At 34.9% G+C, this 19270-nt stretch overlaps 2 protein-coding genes across 4 annotated transcripts; both read left to right on the top strand.

Annotated features, from left to right (window-relative positions):
- The first annotated feature begins 104 nt into the window (after positions 1-104).
- On the top strand, positions 105-11457 carry LOC306865833 (spindlin-Z). The gene is made up of 6 exons (XM_079410661.1): positions 105-242; positions 5722-6004; positions 6102-6150; positions 7317-7570; positions 9085-9318; positions 10515-11457. Exons 2-6 carry the CDS (start codon positions 5953-5955, stop codon positions 10712-10714), a joined length of 789 nt encoding a protein of 262 aa, XP_079266787.1. The 5' UTR covers positions 105-242; positions 5722-5952; the 3' UTR covers positions 10715-11457.
- Positions 11458-14519: 3062 nt separating this feature from the next.
- Positions 14520-18011, top strand: LOC306865463 (nucleoredoxin-like protein 2). Of its 3 annotated transcripts, none has more exons than XR_013783867.1 (3): positions 14520-14974; positions 16433-16974; positions 17353-18011. XR_013783867.1 is itself a non-coding variant. In XM_079410067.1 (2 exons), exons 1-2 carry the CDS (start codon positions 14673-14675, stop codon positions 16599-16601), a joined length of 471 nt encoding a protein of 156 aa, XP_079266193.1. In that variant the 5' UTR covers positions 14520-14672; the 3' UTR covers positions 16602-18011. The 3 variants fall into 3 exon arrangements, 1 of the variants encoding a protein (XP_079266193.1); XR_013783868.1 differs by having other exon boundaries at positions 16433-16935; positions 17373-17676; XM_079410067.1 differs by having other exon boundaries at positions 16433-18011.
- Positions 18012-19270: the final 1259 nt, after the last annotated feature.

Below are 19270 nucleotides of genomic sequence, written 5' to 3'. Positions count from 1 at the left end.
CCGAACGCGGCCGAAGAAAGCCGATGCGAAACGGTCGGTGGCGCACTATTTGGCAGGAAGGCTTCGCGCACAGCGCCAGCGGAGCACTATATGGCAGCGGAGGAGGGGAGGGCAAGAGCTCGGCCGCATTCGGGGCCGCCTGCGCTCATCAAACGCTGCTCATTGAACACACAGTGAGGCAGAGCTGGAGTGGAAATACTTTTTATGCCGCAATATGCGTGAATTTCTAAAATAAACCCGGGGTAAGCGAGCATCCATGCCACATTTATGCATTGCACTTGAATAAAAAAAGCGAAATGCGACAAGATTGAGCTCAGAGCTGCAGTGGAGGGAGTGAAGGGGGTTTTGGGGCGACGCTGGATCCAGACGTTTCTGCTGAAAATGTGTTTCTTGTGCTTCCTTTGTTTCTGCTGCGGAATTGTAAATAAGAGCTTGAGCCAAAATGGCGGCTGGAGCCGTTGAGCTGCGTCGAGCTATGAGCTATTGCACTGCGTTTAGTCACACACTTTTATCATTTAACGCTCTTTTATGGCTTTCTGTTCCTCTTGGATGATTTGTATGCAGTCGTAGCATTTATAATAAGATACCTGGCTGCGTTGGTGGTGAATATGTAGCGTTTAATGAAGAGAGTTAGCGAGATGGAGTCAGTTAGCCAGACAGATTTGAATGTTTCTAATGACAAACTGCGATTTGTGTTCACAAAACGCGCACTTATTGCTCTTTTCTACCTTGCTTTGATCGTTAAATGGCTAAATGCGGTCTGTATGTAATGCAATGCTTTCTTTAGTCCTCCATGTTAGCTGGTATCTCTCTGTAATGCCTTTTTTCTTCAAAAAGGATGCTTTTGTACACATGCAAGCTGTTTCTCATGTGTGTGTATTTGGTCGTTTTCACTAAAACTAGACAACTTGCAGTACTGCTTGTCATCTTGGCTGTTAATGGCAGCACTGAAACCCAATCTGGCCATCTGATCTCACTGCATTGTTGAAGGTTCTGGCCAATTTGAAATGTAAGGTCTTGAATTCATTAGTCTCATCTGATGCTCAATGATCAGGTTGCATTGAGAAAGTCTGCTAAATTTCCATGAGGAACAATGACATGAATCATTCGGGGGGCTTGTTTGTATTTCATGACAGTCTGCTGAAGAGTTTTGTAGGGCACCTCTGGAGGATTAATTGATCAATTAGGCTTGTAAAGGAGAGATTACAGCAGAGAAACAGCCACTGCGGTGGACTTGATTTAAGCCTTTATTTAGCTTCTGAATTGCATTACCAACCACTCCAAATAAAGCGAAACACATTCATACGTAAATGTAAAATGCGTCTGTGTGCATATGTATAATTTTATTTATATATCTTGTCCTGCTGGACTCTTTACATATCCTTACGGCTCTAAAACTATAATTTTCCTTTTATATCCTTTCCTTGGTTTCAATTGGTCAGTCACACGTTATGAATACTGTTCAATAACACCATTTTTCTGCATCATTGAGCTGTAAATTCCCTTGCTTTAATTGCATTCAGCGTTGTCAGATACTGTCATTATAGCAGCCACTGGCCAATATTTGATACAGCTCAGTACTTTTGCCTCTACAGCCAAAATATATTAGATTCTCATACTCTGGAAAATGCATTTATTGCATATACAGAATTGCTCCATCATCCATGCGCAGGTCTTTAACTCAACACCATCGAGTTATAGCTATGGTTTTGACAGTATTGGAGATCCATTATCATGAGTGTAGGTTTATGTAAAATATAGTTAACTTCAGCTACAATATATTAGCCAGGGAAAAGTGTAGGCCAAACCTGTCAAGATCATCTCTGGGTCTAGTTTCACCTCAGAAAATAAGAAATATTTTTGCTTAAAGAAGATCATTGCAGTTTTACCCTAGATTTTATTGTGAAAACAAAGAACATATAGCATATGCATTATGATGGTATTTGTGTTGCCTTTAATTGATGTTGCATTGAAGTAATTCAGTGAAAAAAAACTAATTTAGCACAAGAACCTAAAGAAAACCACCATTGAAAATAATTACAAAAATATACTTGTGTGGATTTGTAAGTAAAACGTAAAAAAAAAAAAAATCATAATTTTTAAAAATCTTTATTTTCTTAATACGACATGTTTAAATTCTTGTATGTTGGGCTGAAATGTCTTTTTGTCAATTTCACCCAATGTTGTGAAAATATAACCGCAAAAACTGAAATAAGAGTTGGTTTGAAAGGTGCATGAGGGATATTTTAAATATATTGAGGACAAACATGGCAAATACTCGGGTCAAGTGTAACTTTGGCATCATCTCAACATCTTTATCTAAAAGTAACATGGCAGGATGCCTTAGAAAAGGAGGACTGACCTTGAGTTAATGTTCCTGTCTAGCTCGTTGTTTTCATGGCAGTTGCAGACTGTACAATTGAAAATGGAAGCAGTATTATTTGAGTCCAGCTGTGTTGGAAAATAGCAAAAAATGCATGGTCTAGTGTATTTTTATGCATTTAAAAAAGAAAATTGCAATTGGATTGCACTAGGTCATGTTCATGTGCAATGGACTGTTTTATAAAACATGTTATGATTTTATTCAGTTGGACGGTCTGGTAATAAATGAGTTTGCCATCGTCTGGCCAGCTGACGTGGTGCAAGGAAGCCCCGAGCTCCCTGTGCTTGTAGCATACTCCTGTTGTGTTGTATAACGGTGTCTGCTTGGCTTCCTGAATAATGCAAGTCTCATGTCATGGCTCATCTGCTCTGCTTTCTTTGGCATTTTGAGTATTGGAACATCAAATGGGTGCAATTTTTAATGAATACTGATTTGCAAAGCATAAACACGGAGTTGAAATTTCATCAACAGTCACACATGAGCCTATTTACCATGTTTTTTGTTTTGTTTCAGGATTCAACTTTTCTAGTATTAAGTTATTGTCTGAGATTTATTTCACAGGAATGGCATTCTGTCATTGATTTACTCACCTTCATGTCATTCCAAACCTGAATGATTTTCTTTTTTCTGTGGAACATAATAGAAGATATTTTGAAGAATGTTGGCCAGCAAACAGTTTGAGTTTCCATTGACTTCCATCGCATGGATGAAGAATACAATGAAAAATGTCTTGTTTACCAACATTCTTCATGAAGTTTGTTCTCCTCGACTACAAAGCGCTTTGAGAAATTTATGTAATTTGACACTTTTGGCTCATTAACATGAAGGGTCTTCATTATAAATGAATTGATAATTAAAATGTGACTATTTGCATTCCCTTTGCATTTTATAAACATTTAAGGCAAGACACCACAGGTGAGTAGAAATGGAAAATAAAAATGAACTAATAGATATTACCATACTTGCATTAAGAATTGCAAACATTTTTGTATCACAACAAGTGTTCTGACACGATATGTTTAAATATGCAAACAAGGCATTATATATTTGAATGTGCATTAATTTGAATAGATCTGAACATTGGATAAAGCCAGGTTCAAAATTCTTGTTTGATTTTGCTGAAATATTAAAGGTTTTCTTCCATTTCTCTTTTTATCACTCCATAAATCAGAAAATACTGTCAACAGCCATGTACAAATACAATTTCACATTGTTTTTAGGAATAAGATGTTATATAGGCTAAAACCCTTCAGAATATAGATATGAATAAAACACTACATTTTGGTGTAAATATTACTGACGAGGACAAAAAAACTCACTGTGTGAAAATGTCCTTTAAAGGGGTCATCGGATGCAAAATTCACTTTATAAGTTGTTTGAACATAAATGTGTGTTGGAAGTGTGTGTACACATCCATCCTATAATGATAAAAATCCACCCAGGGTTTTTTTTAAATCCCTATTTTAAAATCTCCTTTCTGAAATCAGGCTGTTCTGAGATTCCTGTCAGAATGACGTAGTTCTGCGCAGGCCACTCCCACGAGAGTTGATTGACAAGACCGTCTTACCTTAGACCCGCCCTGAGTGAGCTGAGAACCGTCCACCATTGTGTCGACTCCGGTGCAGGGGAAGATAAGATGTTTTGTTGTTGGATATAATAATGAACATAGCAGTCGTCATTAACTTCCAACAACTGAGCCGCTGAAGACACAGAGGATTAACATTACTTTCGTTTTTGAAGGGAATGTGCCGATCCCCGATCTGCCTAAATGCGTCTGTTCGTGCGAATCATTTGTGATCCAGCCTCACCTACAGAAGTGAGTATAAGGGTTTTTTATGAATCTTTGCAAATCGCCTTTCCTAATAATGTGCTAGTTAACCCGTTTCGCAGCTGAAATTTACAGTCTGCTCGTCACCCCACGGAAGAGAGGGGCGGGGTCAGCAGTGCTCATTAGCATTTAAAGCAACATGGACTAAAAACCAGCTTGCTGAAAACAAAGCTGATATTGACAGGCAAAAAAGGTGTTTTTTACACTACCATTGAGAAATTTTAACCAAAGTATGTTATAGACTTTTAATTAAGACCCTAAAGAATCAAATCAACTTGTGAAAAATGGGCATCCGATGACCCCTTTAAAGATATATATATTGTAATTGAAATCTACAAACGCAAATAGATAAAGTGTAATAATACCAGACAATGATATATGAACAATCCCCTCAGTAAAAACCTTCAGAATATAGATATGAATAAAACTGTTGAGTGCTGTTGAAGTGGTGAAACAAACTCATTTTTAGAAAACGTCCTTTAAAAATATGCATTGTAATTGAAATCTACAAATGCAATAATTGATAAAGTGCAGTAAAATAAAGTTATATAATATAAACAGATATATTGAGGGGTTCTGAAATAACACATTATAAATTATTGGTTTATCACATTATAAATAGATAAACCAATATCTCAAAATTGACCAGTGCATGAAAAATGTTGTAGTGTCTTGCCTTAAAGTGACAGTTCACCTAAAAATAAAATTATCATCTTTTTTTTTTTTGAACAAAAGATATTTTGAAGAAAGTTGGAAACCAAACAGTTGATGGTCCCCATTGACTTCCATAGTATGGAAAAAATACTATAGAAGTCAACGGCAACTGTTTGGTTGCCAACATTCTTCAAAATATATTTTGTGCGCGTGTGTGCATGTTTATGTGGTTTATGAGGACACAAATTTGTATAATGACATGAGTATGACAGAGGTATTACAATATGAAGGTGGTTTATGAGGACACTGCCTATGTCCCCGTAATTCAAAAGGCTTAAAAAACCTACTAAATGGTGTTTTTTTGAAAATCTAAAAATGCACAAAGTCTCCTGTGAGGGCTAAGTTTAGGTGTAGGGTTGGTGTAGGGCAATAGCACACACAGTTTGTTCAGTATAAAAACCATTACGCCTATGGAGAGTCCCCATAAACCACAAAAACCAACACGTGTGTGTGTGTGTTCAACATAAAGAAATTCATAGAGGTTGAACAACTTATGGGGTGAGTAAATGATGACGCAATTAAAATGTTTGGGTGAACTATCCATTCAATGTCAACATAATCACATTCGACCCCATTTTCCATGTTTTTTCTTTACATTTTAGGATCCAACTTTGTATTTATTAATATTTCACTTAAGCTTCGTGAAGTTGTTCTCCTCAACTATAAAACACTTGTAATTTGGCTCTTGTGGCTCATTAACGTTAAAGCTTCTTGACTCTCATTCAATTAAAATGTGACAGTTTGTGTTCCCAGAGCGTTTTCTAAACATTTAAGCTGGCGTTCCTGTCATTTGTAGGTTGCTGGAGCCCTTCTGAAGGAGGTGTGGATCAGTACCCATCTGCGCGGGCCCTGAGAGGGCGACCCGTCAGACGGGCGAGCGCGTTACATGCCAGCGGTTTTTCTTTTATTTTGACTGCCCCCTTTAGGTTGAATCCCCTCTCCCCTGATACTCTTTCATTCATCAGAAAGAGTAGACGATATTTTCACCCTAGTGCGGCAGCCGGGCTGCTCCCCCATACACAGATGAATGAAGACCCCATTCGGGAAGAACGCAGCCCAGAGATCCAGAGCTGATGCAGGTTAGAGCGACCCTTTGATTTCTGTTGAACCTTCTGAAGATCATCGTCTGAAATGTCTTTTTAATATTAACCATGTTTGCTGTGTCTGTGATTGAAGGGCATGCTGGTGTCTCTGCAAATATGATGAAGAAGAAGAATTCTCATAAGTAAGTTTTCTTTTGATTCAGTTTTAGGGCTGAATGTGCGAATCTTAATTATTATTTTACATAATATTATGCTCATAATATAGCAATGAATTTAAAAATAATTGTATTTTCTTGTTTTAGTGTGTGGATTATATTATTAATATTTAAAAAAAAAAGCTACACTCACAGCAATCATAATATTTATGCATTTAATAATTATAATTTTTAGAGTTAAATTTATATTATATTACACTAATATTATAAAATGTTTTCTTCATAATGATCATAATAAATATAACACTTCTGAATATAATTACATAGTTAAATTTTAAGATGATGTGTGTTTTTTTTATTTGATTGTGTATTGAACACACAAATATAAATTAAATAATAATTATCAGAGTTAAATATTAGGTAAAGCGCTTTTTTGTTGCTGCTTGTGTTTTATGGCTGAATGTATAAATATGAATTCTATTACATTATATTAGTCCATATTAATCATAAATTACAATTTGGAATTTAATATTGTGAAATATTTCTGTATTTCATTTGTAGGATTGAACACTTGAATATGATGTAATCATTTATTATAATATATTAATATTTTAAATGTTTAATTAATATTGATTGTAATAAATTTTTATTTATTCATTTTCAGAGTTTTCTAGATGCTAAAAATATGAATTATTACATTATAATATTTTTAATGTTTAGTTCAGTTTCTGAATTTGTTCTTTTTTTATCGTTATCAGAGTTAAATATTAGGTGAAGTATATTTTTATATGATTGTGTATTGGATTGAACACTTAAAAATGAATTGTTATATTCATATTTTTAAAAAGATTATAATTGATTATGATAAATATAGCATTTATGAATTTAATAGTCATTGTAATTATTATTTTATAATGTTGAATGTTAGTTAAAACATAAAATTGATTACAGATTAAAGCTGAAATGTGCAATCATTTAGTTAGTTATTTTAAATGTTAAAATATTTTCTCTTTGTTTTGGACGAGATCTATACGACTATCCCAACCAATACCGTTTGGATCAAGTGGCGTTTTTTTGTTGTTGTTGTTGAAACGACGCCCTTCACCTTGTAACTGATTCAGAATTCAGCATCTGGCGAATGTAAATGCTCTATTTTCAGAGTGATGTTAATGCTAATGTTGATGATATGACAGGAAACACAAAAGCAGCGTAGGCCCCACCAAAGCAGTGGCTCAGCCGCGGAGGAACATCGTGGGCTGTCGGATCCAGCACATCTGGAAGGAGGGCAGCGGCGCGGCATCGCAGTGGAAAGGCACTGTTTTAGACCAGGTGCCCGTCAACCCCTCGCTCTACCTGATCAAATACGACGGCTTCGACTGTGTCTACGGCCTGGAGCTGCATAAAGACGAGAGGGTGCAGGGACTCGAGGTCCTGCCAGACAGACTCGGTACCTGCTTTACTTCATTCACTGACAGCAGACATACTGTAGAAAGAAGAGTGCAAACCAGTTTAATCGACTGTTAATGCAGCTGGCCTGCATTTTATTATTCAATTATATTCATATTTGTAAAATGTTGCACTCATATTGTTCATAATTACTACAACATTTATGAATTTAATAATTATCATTTTCAGGGGGTGGGGCTGAATGTGTGAATATGCATTTAATTATTTTTATTAGTAGATGTAGTATTGTATTTTTTTCAATGTTGCACTCCGATTGCTCATAATTAATATAACATTTATAAATTTAATTATCCATTTCAGAGGGGGGTTGAATGTGTAAATATGAATTTAATTATTATTTTTATTAGTAGTAGCTAGTTGTTGTAGTATTGTATAAATATATTTTTAAATGTTGCATTCATGTTGCTCATAAGATAACATTTATAAATTTAATAATTATTTTCAGACTGGGCTGAATATGTGAATATGAATTTTATTATTGTATTAATATTTTTTTTAAAAGTTGCAGTTATTGAATTAATTTAATAAGTATAATTCTCAGAGTTAAATATTAGGTGAAGCATCATTTTTCTCATTGTGTTTTAGGGCTGAATCTGTGAATATAAATTTTTAATTGTATAAATATTTTTAAAATGTTGCACTCATTGCTCAATAAATATAACGTATGAATTTAAAAATGATCATTTTCATAGTTAATATTAGGTGAAGTATTTTTTGCAGAATGTGTGAATTTAATTATTATAGTAATTGTTTTTAAATATTGCATTCATTGCTCATAATAAACATATAATTTAAGAATTTAATTATAATTTTCAGAATTAAAAATGATGAATCAATTTTTGTTTTAGGGCTAAATGTGTGAATATTAATTAAACTGTTATATTGTATTAATATTTTTTTTAAATGTTGCACTCATGAAGCTTGTTAAATAAAATATTTATGAAATGTATTTTCTTAATTTACTAAGTGAAATATTAGGTGAAGCATATTTTTTTCTGTTTGTTTTAGGGCTGACTGTGTGAATATGAATTTAAATGATATTAATATTTTTTTTAAATATTGCGCTCATATTGCCCATAACATTTATGAATTTAATAATTATATTTTTCATAGTTATATATTAGGTAATTATTATTAATATTATGTTAATATTTTTTTTAAATGTTGTACACCTATTGATCATAATAAATATTCTTAAACACAAGCAAATAACAAAAAATCTTCAATTATATTACATTCTGATTCATCATCCAACAAACTCTTCTTAAAATGTTGTTGAATCTGTTCAGTTAAATACATTATGGTGTTGAATGTAAACTGGATTCTCTCCAAATCAGCGCTAAAGGTCAATAAATATGAAGCATCTCTGATGGACTTCTCTGAACATGACTTATATTCATGCACAGCTATAAATCAGGAGTGAATTATGGAGTTGCTGTGGATGATGTTTCCGGTCCTGCCACTCACACTCATGTTGTCCCGTGTGTTTTTCAGCTTCGACGCGCATCAGTGACGCTCACCTGGCTGACACCATGATCGGCAAAGCTGTGGAGCACATGTTCGAGACAGAGGACGGCACTAAGAACGAGTGGAGGGGAATGGTTCTGGCCCGGGCGCCCATCATGAACACGTGGTTCTACATCACATACGAGAAAGACCCGGTGCTCTACATGTATCAGCTGCTCGACGACTATAAAGACGGAGATCTGAGGATCATGCCAGACTCCAGTGAGTGTCTTCAGTGCTCCTCTTGAAATAATGTGTTTAAACTGTGCTAACTGCTCTTTACATTTGACCTCTGTAGTGGACTGTTAGTAGCAGTGATGGACCAATATAGGTTTTCATTAGTTTTATGCTCTTTTTGTCAGCAAGGATGCATTAAATTGATCAAAAGTGACAGTAAAGATATTTATAATGTTACGAATGACTTCTACTTCAAATAAATGCTGTTCTTTTCAACTTTCTATTCATCAAAGAATCCTGAAAAATAAAATGTATCTCAGTGTCCAAACAATTATGAAGCAGCACAATGTTTGCAACACTGATAATAATCAGAAATGTTTCTTGAGCAGCAAATCAGCATATTAGAATGATTTCTGAAGGATCATGTGACACTGAAGACTGGAAAAAATTATGCTGAAAATTCAGATTTGCATCAAAGGAATAAATTATTTTAATGTATTCACATAGAAAATAGTTAATTCAAATTGTAATAATATTTCACAATATTGCAGTTTTTACACACACACACACACACACACACATATATATATATATATACACACACACACACATAGATAGATAGAGATATACATTAAAATATTTATATAAAGTTGCATATAAAAAATATTGTACAATTAAATATTAATATTTATTTAGCGTATAATTTCATTTATTACTACTATTATTATAATTGCGACATTTTAATCTCATAATTTGGACCTTCTCAGAATTACGTTTATTTTTAATTTTTGTTGTTGTTTTTTTTTTTTTTACATTATGGAAGCTTGTTTCCACCAAGGGATGGTAATTAAAACTTTTTATCTTAGAATTTTGTCTTTTCTCTCACAATTCTACAAAACAAAAAAAGTCTAAATTTATAACTTGTATTTCTGAGTTTATATTTAGCAATTTTGGCTAGAATTGCAAGGGAAAAAAGACAGAATTGTGCGATCAAAATATCACAGCTACCATCCCTTGTCAGGAACAACCTTCATAACATTTAACAGAATTCAAGAAAACAATGGCAAAAAAATGTCAAGGCTTTTGGTAGATTTAAAAAAAACAATCTGAAAAGTTACATTCTACTATTTTTATTTTATTTATTTTCAGTGTGTTATGGGATGTGCAGTTAAATGAGTCGTTTTTTAATCATTCATAGGGTAATTTCTATCTTTAATAATGATGGTTCTCGTGTGTTTCAGACGACTCGCCCCCGGCGGAGCGTGAGCCCGGAGAGGTGGTAGACAGCCTCGTGGGGAAGCAGGTGGAATACGCCAAAGAGGACGGCTCGAAACGAACTGGCATGGTTATCCATCAGGTGGAGGCCAAGCCCTCTGTCTACTTCATCAAGTTTGATGACGACTTTCACATTTACGTCTATGACCTGGTGAAAACATCGTAAGGCGCAGCACGAGATGAGGAGAGGGGGAGGAGTTTCATGTAACCATGTGATCCACACAAACGTTTTTTGCCAAAAGTTCTCTCGGAACATTTCTCGTAACATCTTTTGGAAATGGAACGCTGGATATTTCGGTGGATTACCGCTAGTCAAGTGTCTCTTATCGTTGTAGGATGAACGGACATCACATCCCCCGACATACACGTAGCTTCATATTTCAGAGGTTTGTCTCGAGCATTTCCCATTCCTGTTGGTTGGAAAATCCCATCTGGCCGTTCTGGGACGTTAAAGTGTTCATCTGTTGGACTGTTACAGCTCCGTCTTGGGTTAAAAATTCAAGCTAGCGGCGTGCGCCGATCCTGGGGAAACGGTGAAAATGTAACGCGCGAGGCATTTATCCTTTCAGACGTGAGAAACGCGGCGGCCCGTGAAGAATGGGGAGCGTTCGGGACGTCCTAAACCTCATAAAAGTGCCAGGAGGTGGAGGGCGGGAGAAAATGTCTGTAAATAAGACATCTTTCTGTCCTTGACATGTTTGAGTCGGTTGCCAGATGTTTCTTGTTTTATCCCTCCGTCTTCTGGTTCTCGCCAGAATTGCACACACGAGCTCTGCTGTCAATGAAACATAGGCATTTGTGGTGTGAACCCCTACCGTATTTTGTTTTCTTCTTTTTTATTATATATATATATATATATATATATATATATATATATATATATGTATCATTACCACGAGTAAACGCTAATGCAGCTTTTATTATTTTAAGCACTAAATTTCAAGAGTTGTTTTTCTCCCCTGTTTTTTTTTTTTTTTCAATGAATGAGAAGTTTTTGCATTTCATATTTGGAGCGTTGATTTAAAATTGATCTAATGTTGATTATAACGTTTATTTCACTTAATTTGCTTAATGGGCTTCTTAAAATGTACAAAATGCCAACTAATTGTATCATATTGCGTAGTGTGGACATTTCCTCTTGGTGTAGATTAATGGGTTTATTGTGTCTTAGCACATGATTTTGGCTCTCTGGCTCTAAAAATTGTACGGTTACCCAATGCCCCGAAGTATTTAGAGATGTTACACAATACTAATCGCACAAAGTGTTTAATCCCGTAACGGTTAGAAAACGCTGATGCAATAACGAAGAAAGTATTCAGGAATTTATTTGCACCCCGTGACTTTTGCGTTGTTTTTCTTTCATCAACCTTGGGGAGATTTCTCTATTGCTTTGTCTCTCTGCGAGCCTAAACGTCTGTGCCTCGATACTGACTTCACTGGGTTTTTTTTATGTGTGTGTGTTTTGTCTGAAGGTTTGTGTGTTCCCATTAGACTTGTACGAAATGACCCGAAGGCCCCCTCTGGGGAATGTTACTTTGTTTGAAGAAACCCTCCCAGATACATGCGTTTTGCATTATTTTGTGCTGCTTTCGGTTACGGCGTTCCTGTTTTCACACTTACATGAAGCGTTTCTCTTGTTCTCAAGCCGCTGTCTACTGCATTTGATGCACAACACTAGAAGGGTGACACCAAGAAATGCACAGGTCAGATTTCTCTCCAAAATCAAATGAAAAAATTAGAACTTATATGATCGAAATAAAAAAATTATTTATTTCCAAGACATTTAAGTACATTACAATTTTCATTGCCTAATGCAAAAATACATAGGGGGGGGGCGCGTTTAAGACACACACATTTATATATATACATATTAGTATGTATGTTTGTGTGGGTGTATGTGTGTGTGTATATATATATATATATATATATATATGTATATATATATATGTATGCATGCATGTATGTATATGCGCATATATATGCATATAACTTTTTTTTTTAATGATCTTGGGGTTAAATGTGACCTGGACATTTCCCGATGCTTTTTTCAAAAGCTTCACCCAGTAAAGTGTGTAAAGATATTCGTGATTCTCCATATTTTGCCCTGTTAACCTTAATACGGTTCAACCTGCTCGGCCTACCAAATAAGCAGCAGCCCAAACGCAGAGGTCAAGCTTCGTCCTGGGACCGTTGATCTACTTTTCCTTTCCAAACAAGAGCTAGGTGACTCTTGCGAGGCGTCCACATGAGCTCACCGTCGCTAGAGTCGTGTCTTATCCAGTGGACAACGGATGTGTCAATATGCAAATGGACCCCCTCAGAAAGACATACTCATGGGATTGGCCTTTTACATGTACCTACTGTAGTATTGTACTGTGTTTTGATGTCAGGTCGACGTGGGAAATTTCAAAAAGAAAAAAAACGACGAAAACTAGACCGTTCTTTTTGCATGATATGAGTAGAGTTGTTATCGTATGTTAGTGTGATGCATGTGTACCTGTCTTTTTATTTCGGCTATTCGTTCCCTAAATGAAAGTTTCCGTTTATTGTGTTGCTAATTGTGACGTTTCTGTTCTGGTTTTTGAATCTATTTCTTAGTAAAAACAAACGTTAAACTAAGTATTTTATTTTCTGCTTTGCTCTATAAGAACAAACGCACTGGTGTTGTGTGGCGTGCCAATCCAAGGCAAGGAACCAGTGTTAAAACAGCATTTGAGGGATCATATCCTTCTGACACAGTTCTGCTACAGGACAAACTTACTACGTTTCTATGAAGAGTGCCATATTTAACGAAGAAACAGGCCTTACGCGATGAAATTGGGACGAAATCACATATGTTGAGCGGGCTAATGTGTGCATGTATTGAATATCACATATCTAATTCAAGCGTGTAGACATAGAATTAGAGCAAACGCACACTTTAAACTACTCTGAGAGAATTGAACATATGGTCCCTTTAAGATGCTGTTGCTCTTTAATTACTTTGTATAAAAAAAGAGAAAAAATTGACAAAAATGCAGTGCAATTTGATGATTGTTGCAGATACATGTATAGTTCAAATTTCATGTTCTTTCACGTATAGGTATATGGCTTCTATTGGACCGAATCAGTTTTTTTTTATTTTCTTTTTTTAACATGTAGATAGTTCATTTTGTTTTCATTTAAGTATAAACACATTTTAAAACATGTTACTTAATTCATTAAGTAATTTTTATAATTATTATGCAAGTCTATCCTTATAAGATTAAAAAAAGTTCATGTGAATGTGTGTGTGTCTGTGAATCTTTATCTGAATGACTGAATAATGTTTGGAAAAATTGAGAAAAAGTATTCAAGCTAAATTAAATAAATTGAATGTTTTTTTTGTTTGTTTTTTTTTTTTTATAAAAAAATAAAATAATTTAAATTGGGTTTTGCACCTCAAAATTTGTAAATGTATAGTCTCTAAATTATATTATCCTTAAAATAATTTATTGGAAAATACAAGCTCTATTTAAATGTTTAAAGAAATTTTTGGACTTGTTCAGAATTGTATTATTAAGGTAATGGCTAATATTTATAATTAACCTTACCTGAGATTATGGTTAATAATTGGTGAATCCGGGTTCACTTTAGTTTATGTAGGCTACTTAATTTCTGTTTACTTTAAATAATGTTAATTATAACTTTTTAGAATTGATAAAACTTTTTTCAATAATAAGGAATTCATTCCACTTATGAATGATGGCAACTGCGCTCAAAATCTTGATTGGTTGACTCAGCTGTCCATCACACTGAGCAGACGAATCATACGACGGCGTACCCTTATCTAATGAATATTAATTACGTAGCTTTTACTTTGCTCGGCAACCTTCCCTGAGCGTCTACTGCTTGCCTAATTTATATTCATGAGCTAAACCATCTGACCAGCGTCTGCATTCCAACGCCGCTGTCGGCAAATCAGTAGTCGAACGTCACGGTGCGTCATTAATATTCATGAGCCGAACTCTTTGGAAATACGAGCAACGCTGTCAAAGGACTCGCTAGAGTGCGCAGTGAACATTGAGTAGAGGTGTTTTCCACACTTTACGAGACTTGAACAGTAAGTCAGGCGCTTTATCCAGGTGGACAGTAACTCCTGAGCGATGGTCGAGGTGTTTGCAGGCCGAACTCTAGTGAATAAAGAAGGAGATCTGGTGGATCCAGAGGAAGCGCTCAGGAATAAAGTGGTTGGTCTGTATTTCTCCGCCGGATGGTGTCCGCCGTGTCGAGACTTCACCCCGCTGCTGTGTGATTTCTACACCGAGCTGGTGGAGGAGAGCGAGCCTCCTGCCCAGTTTGAGATCGTCTTCATATCCTCGGATAAATCCACAGAAGACATGGTGGAGTATTATCATGACATGCACGGGGACTGGCTGGCTCTGCCCTGGACGGATCCCTATAAACAGTGAGTTGCATTGCGTTTGAATGCATGCAAGAGTTATTATGTCTCTGCCACAGTAACCTTTCATTACAGCTTTCAGTCTGTCCCTGATAAGAGGTTTAATACACACACACACACACAGATAGAGAGTTGGAGGATTATGTTATAAATAGACAGTCTGTGTAGTTTCTCTGCACGTGTGTGATATTTTATTGCATTAATCAGGTTATTGGGTTATCAAGGTTATGGCAATTTTAAAAATGTGATTTTCAAGCCTGAAAAAGTAATTGGAAAAAAGCTGAAAGTCTATTTAATAAATTACTGTAGCATATAAAATAAATGGATGTAATTATGCTCAAGTCTAAAATATGTTATTCGTTTTTCTGTGAAATTATTAATAAAATTTAATCCGACCTTGTTAAAATTCATTGGGATAAAGGTGTTGAACTTCAACATGTTGGCTAAATCTTCTATAATTATTTTACATGCAGTTTTTATGATTTCATGGTAAATTTAAACACTGCAAAGTAGACTTGTTGATCAATCTACCCATCTATAGATATATAAAAAATGCTATTATTACTTCATATTGAAATATCAGTCAATATAAATTAAAAAATATATATTTTTATTATTCTATTGTCTATGTAAATATCATGGAAAACATTACTATTTTTAGATTTTTTTGCATTTGCATTATATATTTTAAATTGGCAACAATTTCTGTTCGGTCAAAATTATGGTTCCTGATACAAAATAATGCATTTATCTTTAATACATTATACATTTTCAATTGTGTGTGTGTGTGTGTGTGTGTATGTGTATATATATGTATATAACTATATATTTGCATATCAATATAAATAAATGTCATTATTCTATTTATTTTTGAAAAAATAGCATTGAAACCTTAAATCACGATTTTGTGTGCATCTTATATTATATAAAAATAGCTATTTATTGCTATATATTGTAATATGTCAATATAAATAAAACTTATTGTATTGTATAATAATTTTGAAAAACAGCATGGAAAACAAGGCTTTATTATTTTTAACTAGAATTGTTTTTAGATGGTTTTGTACTGTATTTTACTTTTATTGCATTACACATCTTAAATCAGCAGCTATTTGTTTTGTCAAAACAATAGTTCCTTTGATTTCCTTTGTTGTTTTTTAACCCTTGTTGTACTGTATTTAACTATTTTTCATTTCTGTTTCCTCTTATTTTTAGCTAGACTTTTTATACTGTATTTTACCATTTTGTTTTATTGCATTATACCTTAAATCCATAAAATGGCAACAACTTCCTGTTTAGTCAAAATTATTTAGATTTGAAATAAATCACATTTACCGCTGTTTCAGAAAAAAATGATATGATGTAATATGTAAACTAGCTACGAAGCATAACTCTGTGTTGTCAGTTGTGTGATTTGAAATTCGTGTGTTTGTGATGTTGACGTGTTTTTTGCGGTTTTTCCAGCGAACTGAAGAAGAGATTCAACATCACAGCCGTACCAAAGCTGGTCATCGTGAAGGAGAATGGTCAGGTGATCACAGACAAAGGCCGAAAGCAGATCCGGGACCAGGGTCTGGCATGTTTCCGGAGCTGGCTGGAGGTGGCCGAGATCTTCCAGAACTTTAAAGGCTGATAATCTCGTGGAGCTTGCAAAGAATTCACAAGGGCTGCTGAAACCAACATTTTACCTGCAGAAAAGAGCCAGAACATTCTTATGCAATTGTGTGCAAGAGCTTTAAACGTGTATTTTCAGGTCAACTACCCACACAACTAGTCAAAAGTTACTTAATGCAGTTTTACTATTATTTTTAAATAATGTGTTAGTGAGCAGATGTGTCCAAACATTTGACTGGTGGTGTCTTTAAAGGAATAGTTCACCAAAAAAAAAAAAATCTGAACATTTACACAACCTCAAGCCATCCGAGATGTAGATGTAGAGTTAGTTTCTTCATCAGATTTGGAGAAATGTAGCATTGCATCACTTGCTCACCAATGGATGCTCTGCAGTGAATGGGTGCCGTCAGAATGAGAGTCCAAACAGCTGATAAAAACATTACAATAATCCATACCACTCCAGTCCATCAGTTAACATCTTTAGAGGACAAAAGCTGTGTGTTTGTAAGAAACAAATCCATCATTAAACGTTTTTAACTTCAAACCGTTGTTATGGATATAGGAAATTATGGATGGGGCATATTTTAGCTAACATTTTAGGTTAAAATGTCTTAATAATGGATTTGTTTCTTACAAACATGAAGCTTTTGGTTTCATAAGACATTAATAGATGGACTGGATTGGTGTGGATTATTTTATTACTTGTGGATTATTGTGATGTTTTTATCAGCTGTTTGGACTCTCATTCTGACGGCACCCATTCACTGCAGAGGATCCATTGGTGAGCAAGTGATGGAATGATACATTTCTCCAAATCTGATGAAGAAACAAACTCATCTACATCTTGGATGGCCTGAGTGTGATGATGATATCAGCTAATTTTCATATTTTCAGAATGCTTTTGCTACTTATTTTTTGTACGGCTGCTTTTATAAGAATCTATTTATTTATATAAATATGTTCTCGTGGATATATGAATCTTTGCATATTCTCTGATGTTACTTGAAGAATAGCAGATGTTTACTGGTTTTGTTGTTATGGTACATCTAAATGCTTCCTATTCCTCTGTGTCTCATTAAAACTCACAGATTGTCCTTCGAGAGTGTTTTTTCCACAGCAGTCAGTTCCCCATCCGTATCTGTTTTGCTTTCAGTTGCAAAACACACGCTGAACCCATTCCTTCAGTATGTCAACACCGATCTGACTAATGAGGGAATATTGTGCAGAGAAATGAGCTGTGGGATTATGATTGCTCATATCTCAACCATACTATGACTATACCTGACTAAGCAAAGCATTTGAATTAAGATACAACATTAAGATGAGAATATATGCTATTTCAGGTAATAAAAAGATTAATATAGTGAATAATAATACATTTTAGGCTACCTGTGTTTTACATGCACCCCATTAAAAAAGTATTTTATGTAATTTAATTGTATTTTCCTTTTTTTACACTATAGAACTCACACTAGAACTTATACTATATTCACTTATATAAATAAGTTTCTGTTGAAAAAATTTTTATGCAATATTTAACTGTTTATCAAGGGTGTAGGTTTGATTTTGACAGCGGAAATCCACCCCCCTCTTCCCTTAAATATGAAGAGAAGAATGTCATTCACTTGCTTGGCAATGCTGTAAGTGAGTTTTCTCTCTGTGTTTTCTGACTTTTAAATATGTTTTCTTTTGTTTGTTTGGCTACTTCTCTATATTCATCCTATGTATGATTTATTACATTTTTTGTTGACCTGGCAACACATCCCTTACAAAAAACATAGTTAAACCATGGTAACCTCAAATTAACCATGGTTTTGCTGCACAAAGAAAGAAAGTACTCACGAGTCCCTTAAGAACATTAACCATGGTTTTATTATGGTAAAGGTGTAGTAACCATGTTTTTTGGCGTATTGATTATGTATAACCATAGTTTTACTACAAATACCATGGTAAATGTTCTTAAGGAATTCGTATGTGAGTAGTTTCTTTTCTCTTTGTTTTGTTTTTATATACTGCCTTAATGGTTTGATGTTTTGTACTGTTTAATAAGAAAGTGAATCGCGATCTATTCTATGAAGTCCTGATCTGAATCAAATGATTTGCGATACGCGTTCCAAAGTTCCGATCTGAATCAAATGATTCGCGATACGCACTCTGAAGTCCTGATCTGAATCAAATGATTCGCGATACGCGCTCCGAAGTTCCGATCTGAATCAAATGATTCGCGATACGCACTCTGAAGTCCTGATCTGAATCAAATGATTTGCGATACGCGTTCCAAAGTTCCGATCTGAATCAAATGATTCGCGATACGCACTCTGAAGTCCTGATCTGAATCAAATGATTCGCGATACGCGCTCCGAAGTTCCGATCTGAATCAAATGATTAGTGATACGTGCTCTGAAGTCCTGATCTGAATCAAATGATTCGCGATACGCGCTCCGAAGTTCCGATCTGAATCAAATGATTAGTGATACGTGCTCTGAAGTCCTGATCTGAATCAAATGATTCGCGATACGCACTCCAAAGTTCCGATCTGAATCAAATGATTCTCGATACGCGCTCCGAAGTTCTGATCTGAATCAAATGATTAATAATACACACTCCAAAGTTCCGATCTGAATCAAATGATTCCTGATACGCTCTCCGAAGTTCTGATCTGAATCAAATGATTAATAATACACACTC

Source organism: Barbus barbus, assembly GCF_936440315.1.
Source record: "Barbus barbus genome assembly, chromosome: 47".
NCBI classification, from domain to species: Eukaryota; Metazoa; Chordata; class Actinopteri; order Cypriniformes; family Cyprinidae; genus Barbus; species Barbus barbus.
The sequence above is the reverse complement of the archived record's forward strand: the minus strand, read 5'-3'. Positions and strand labels throughout refer to the sequence as shown.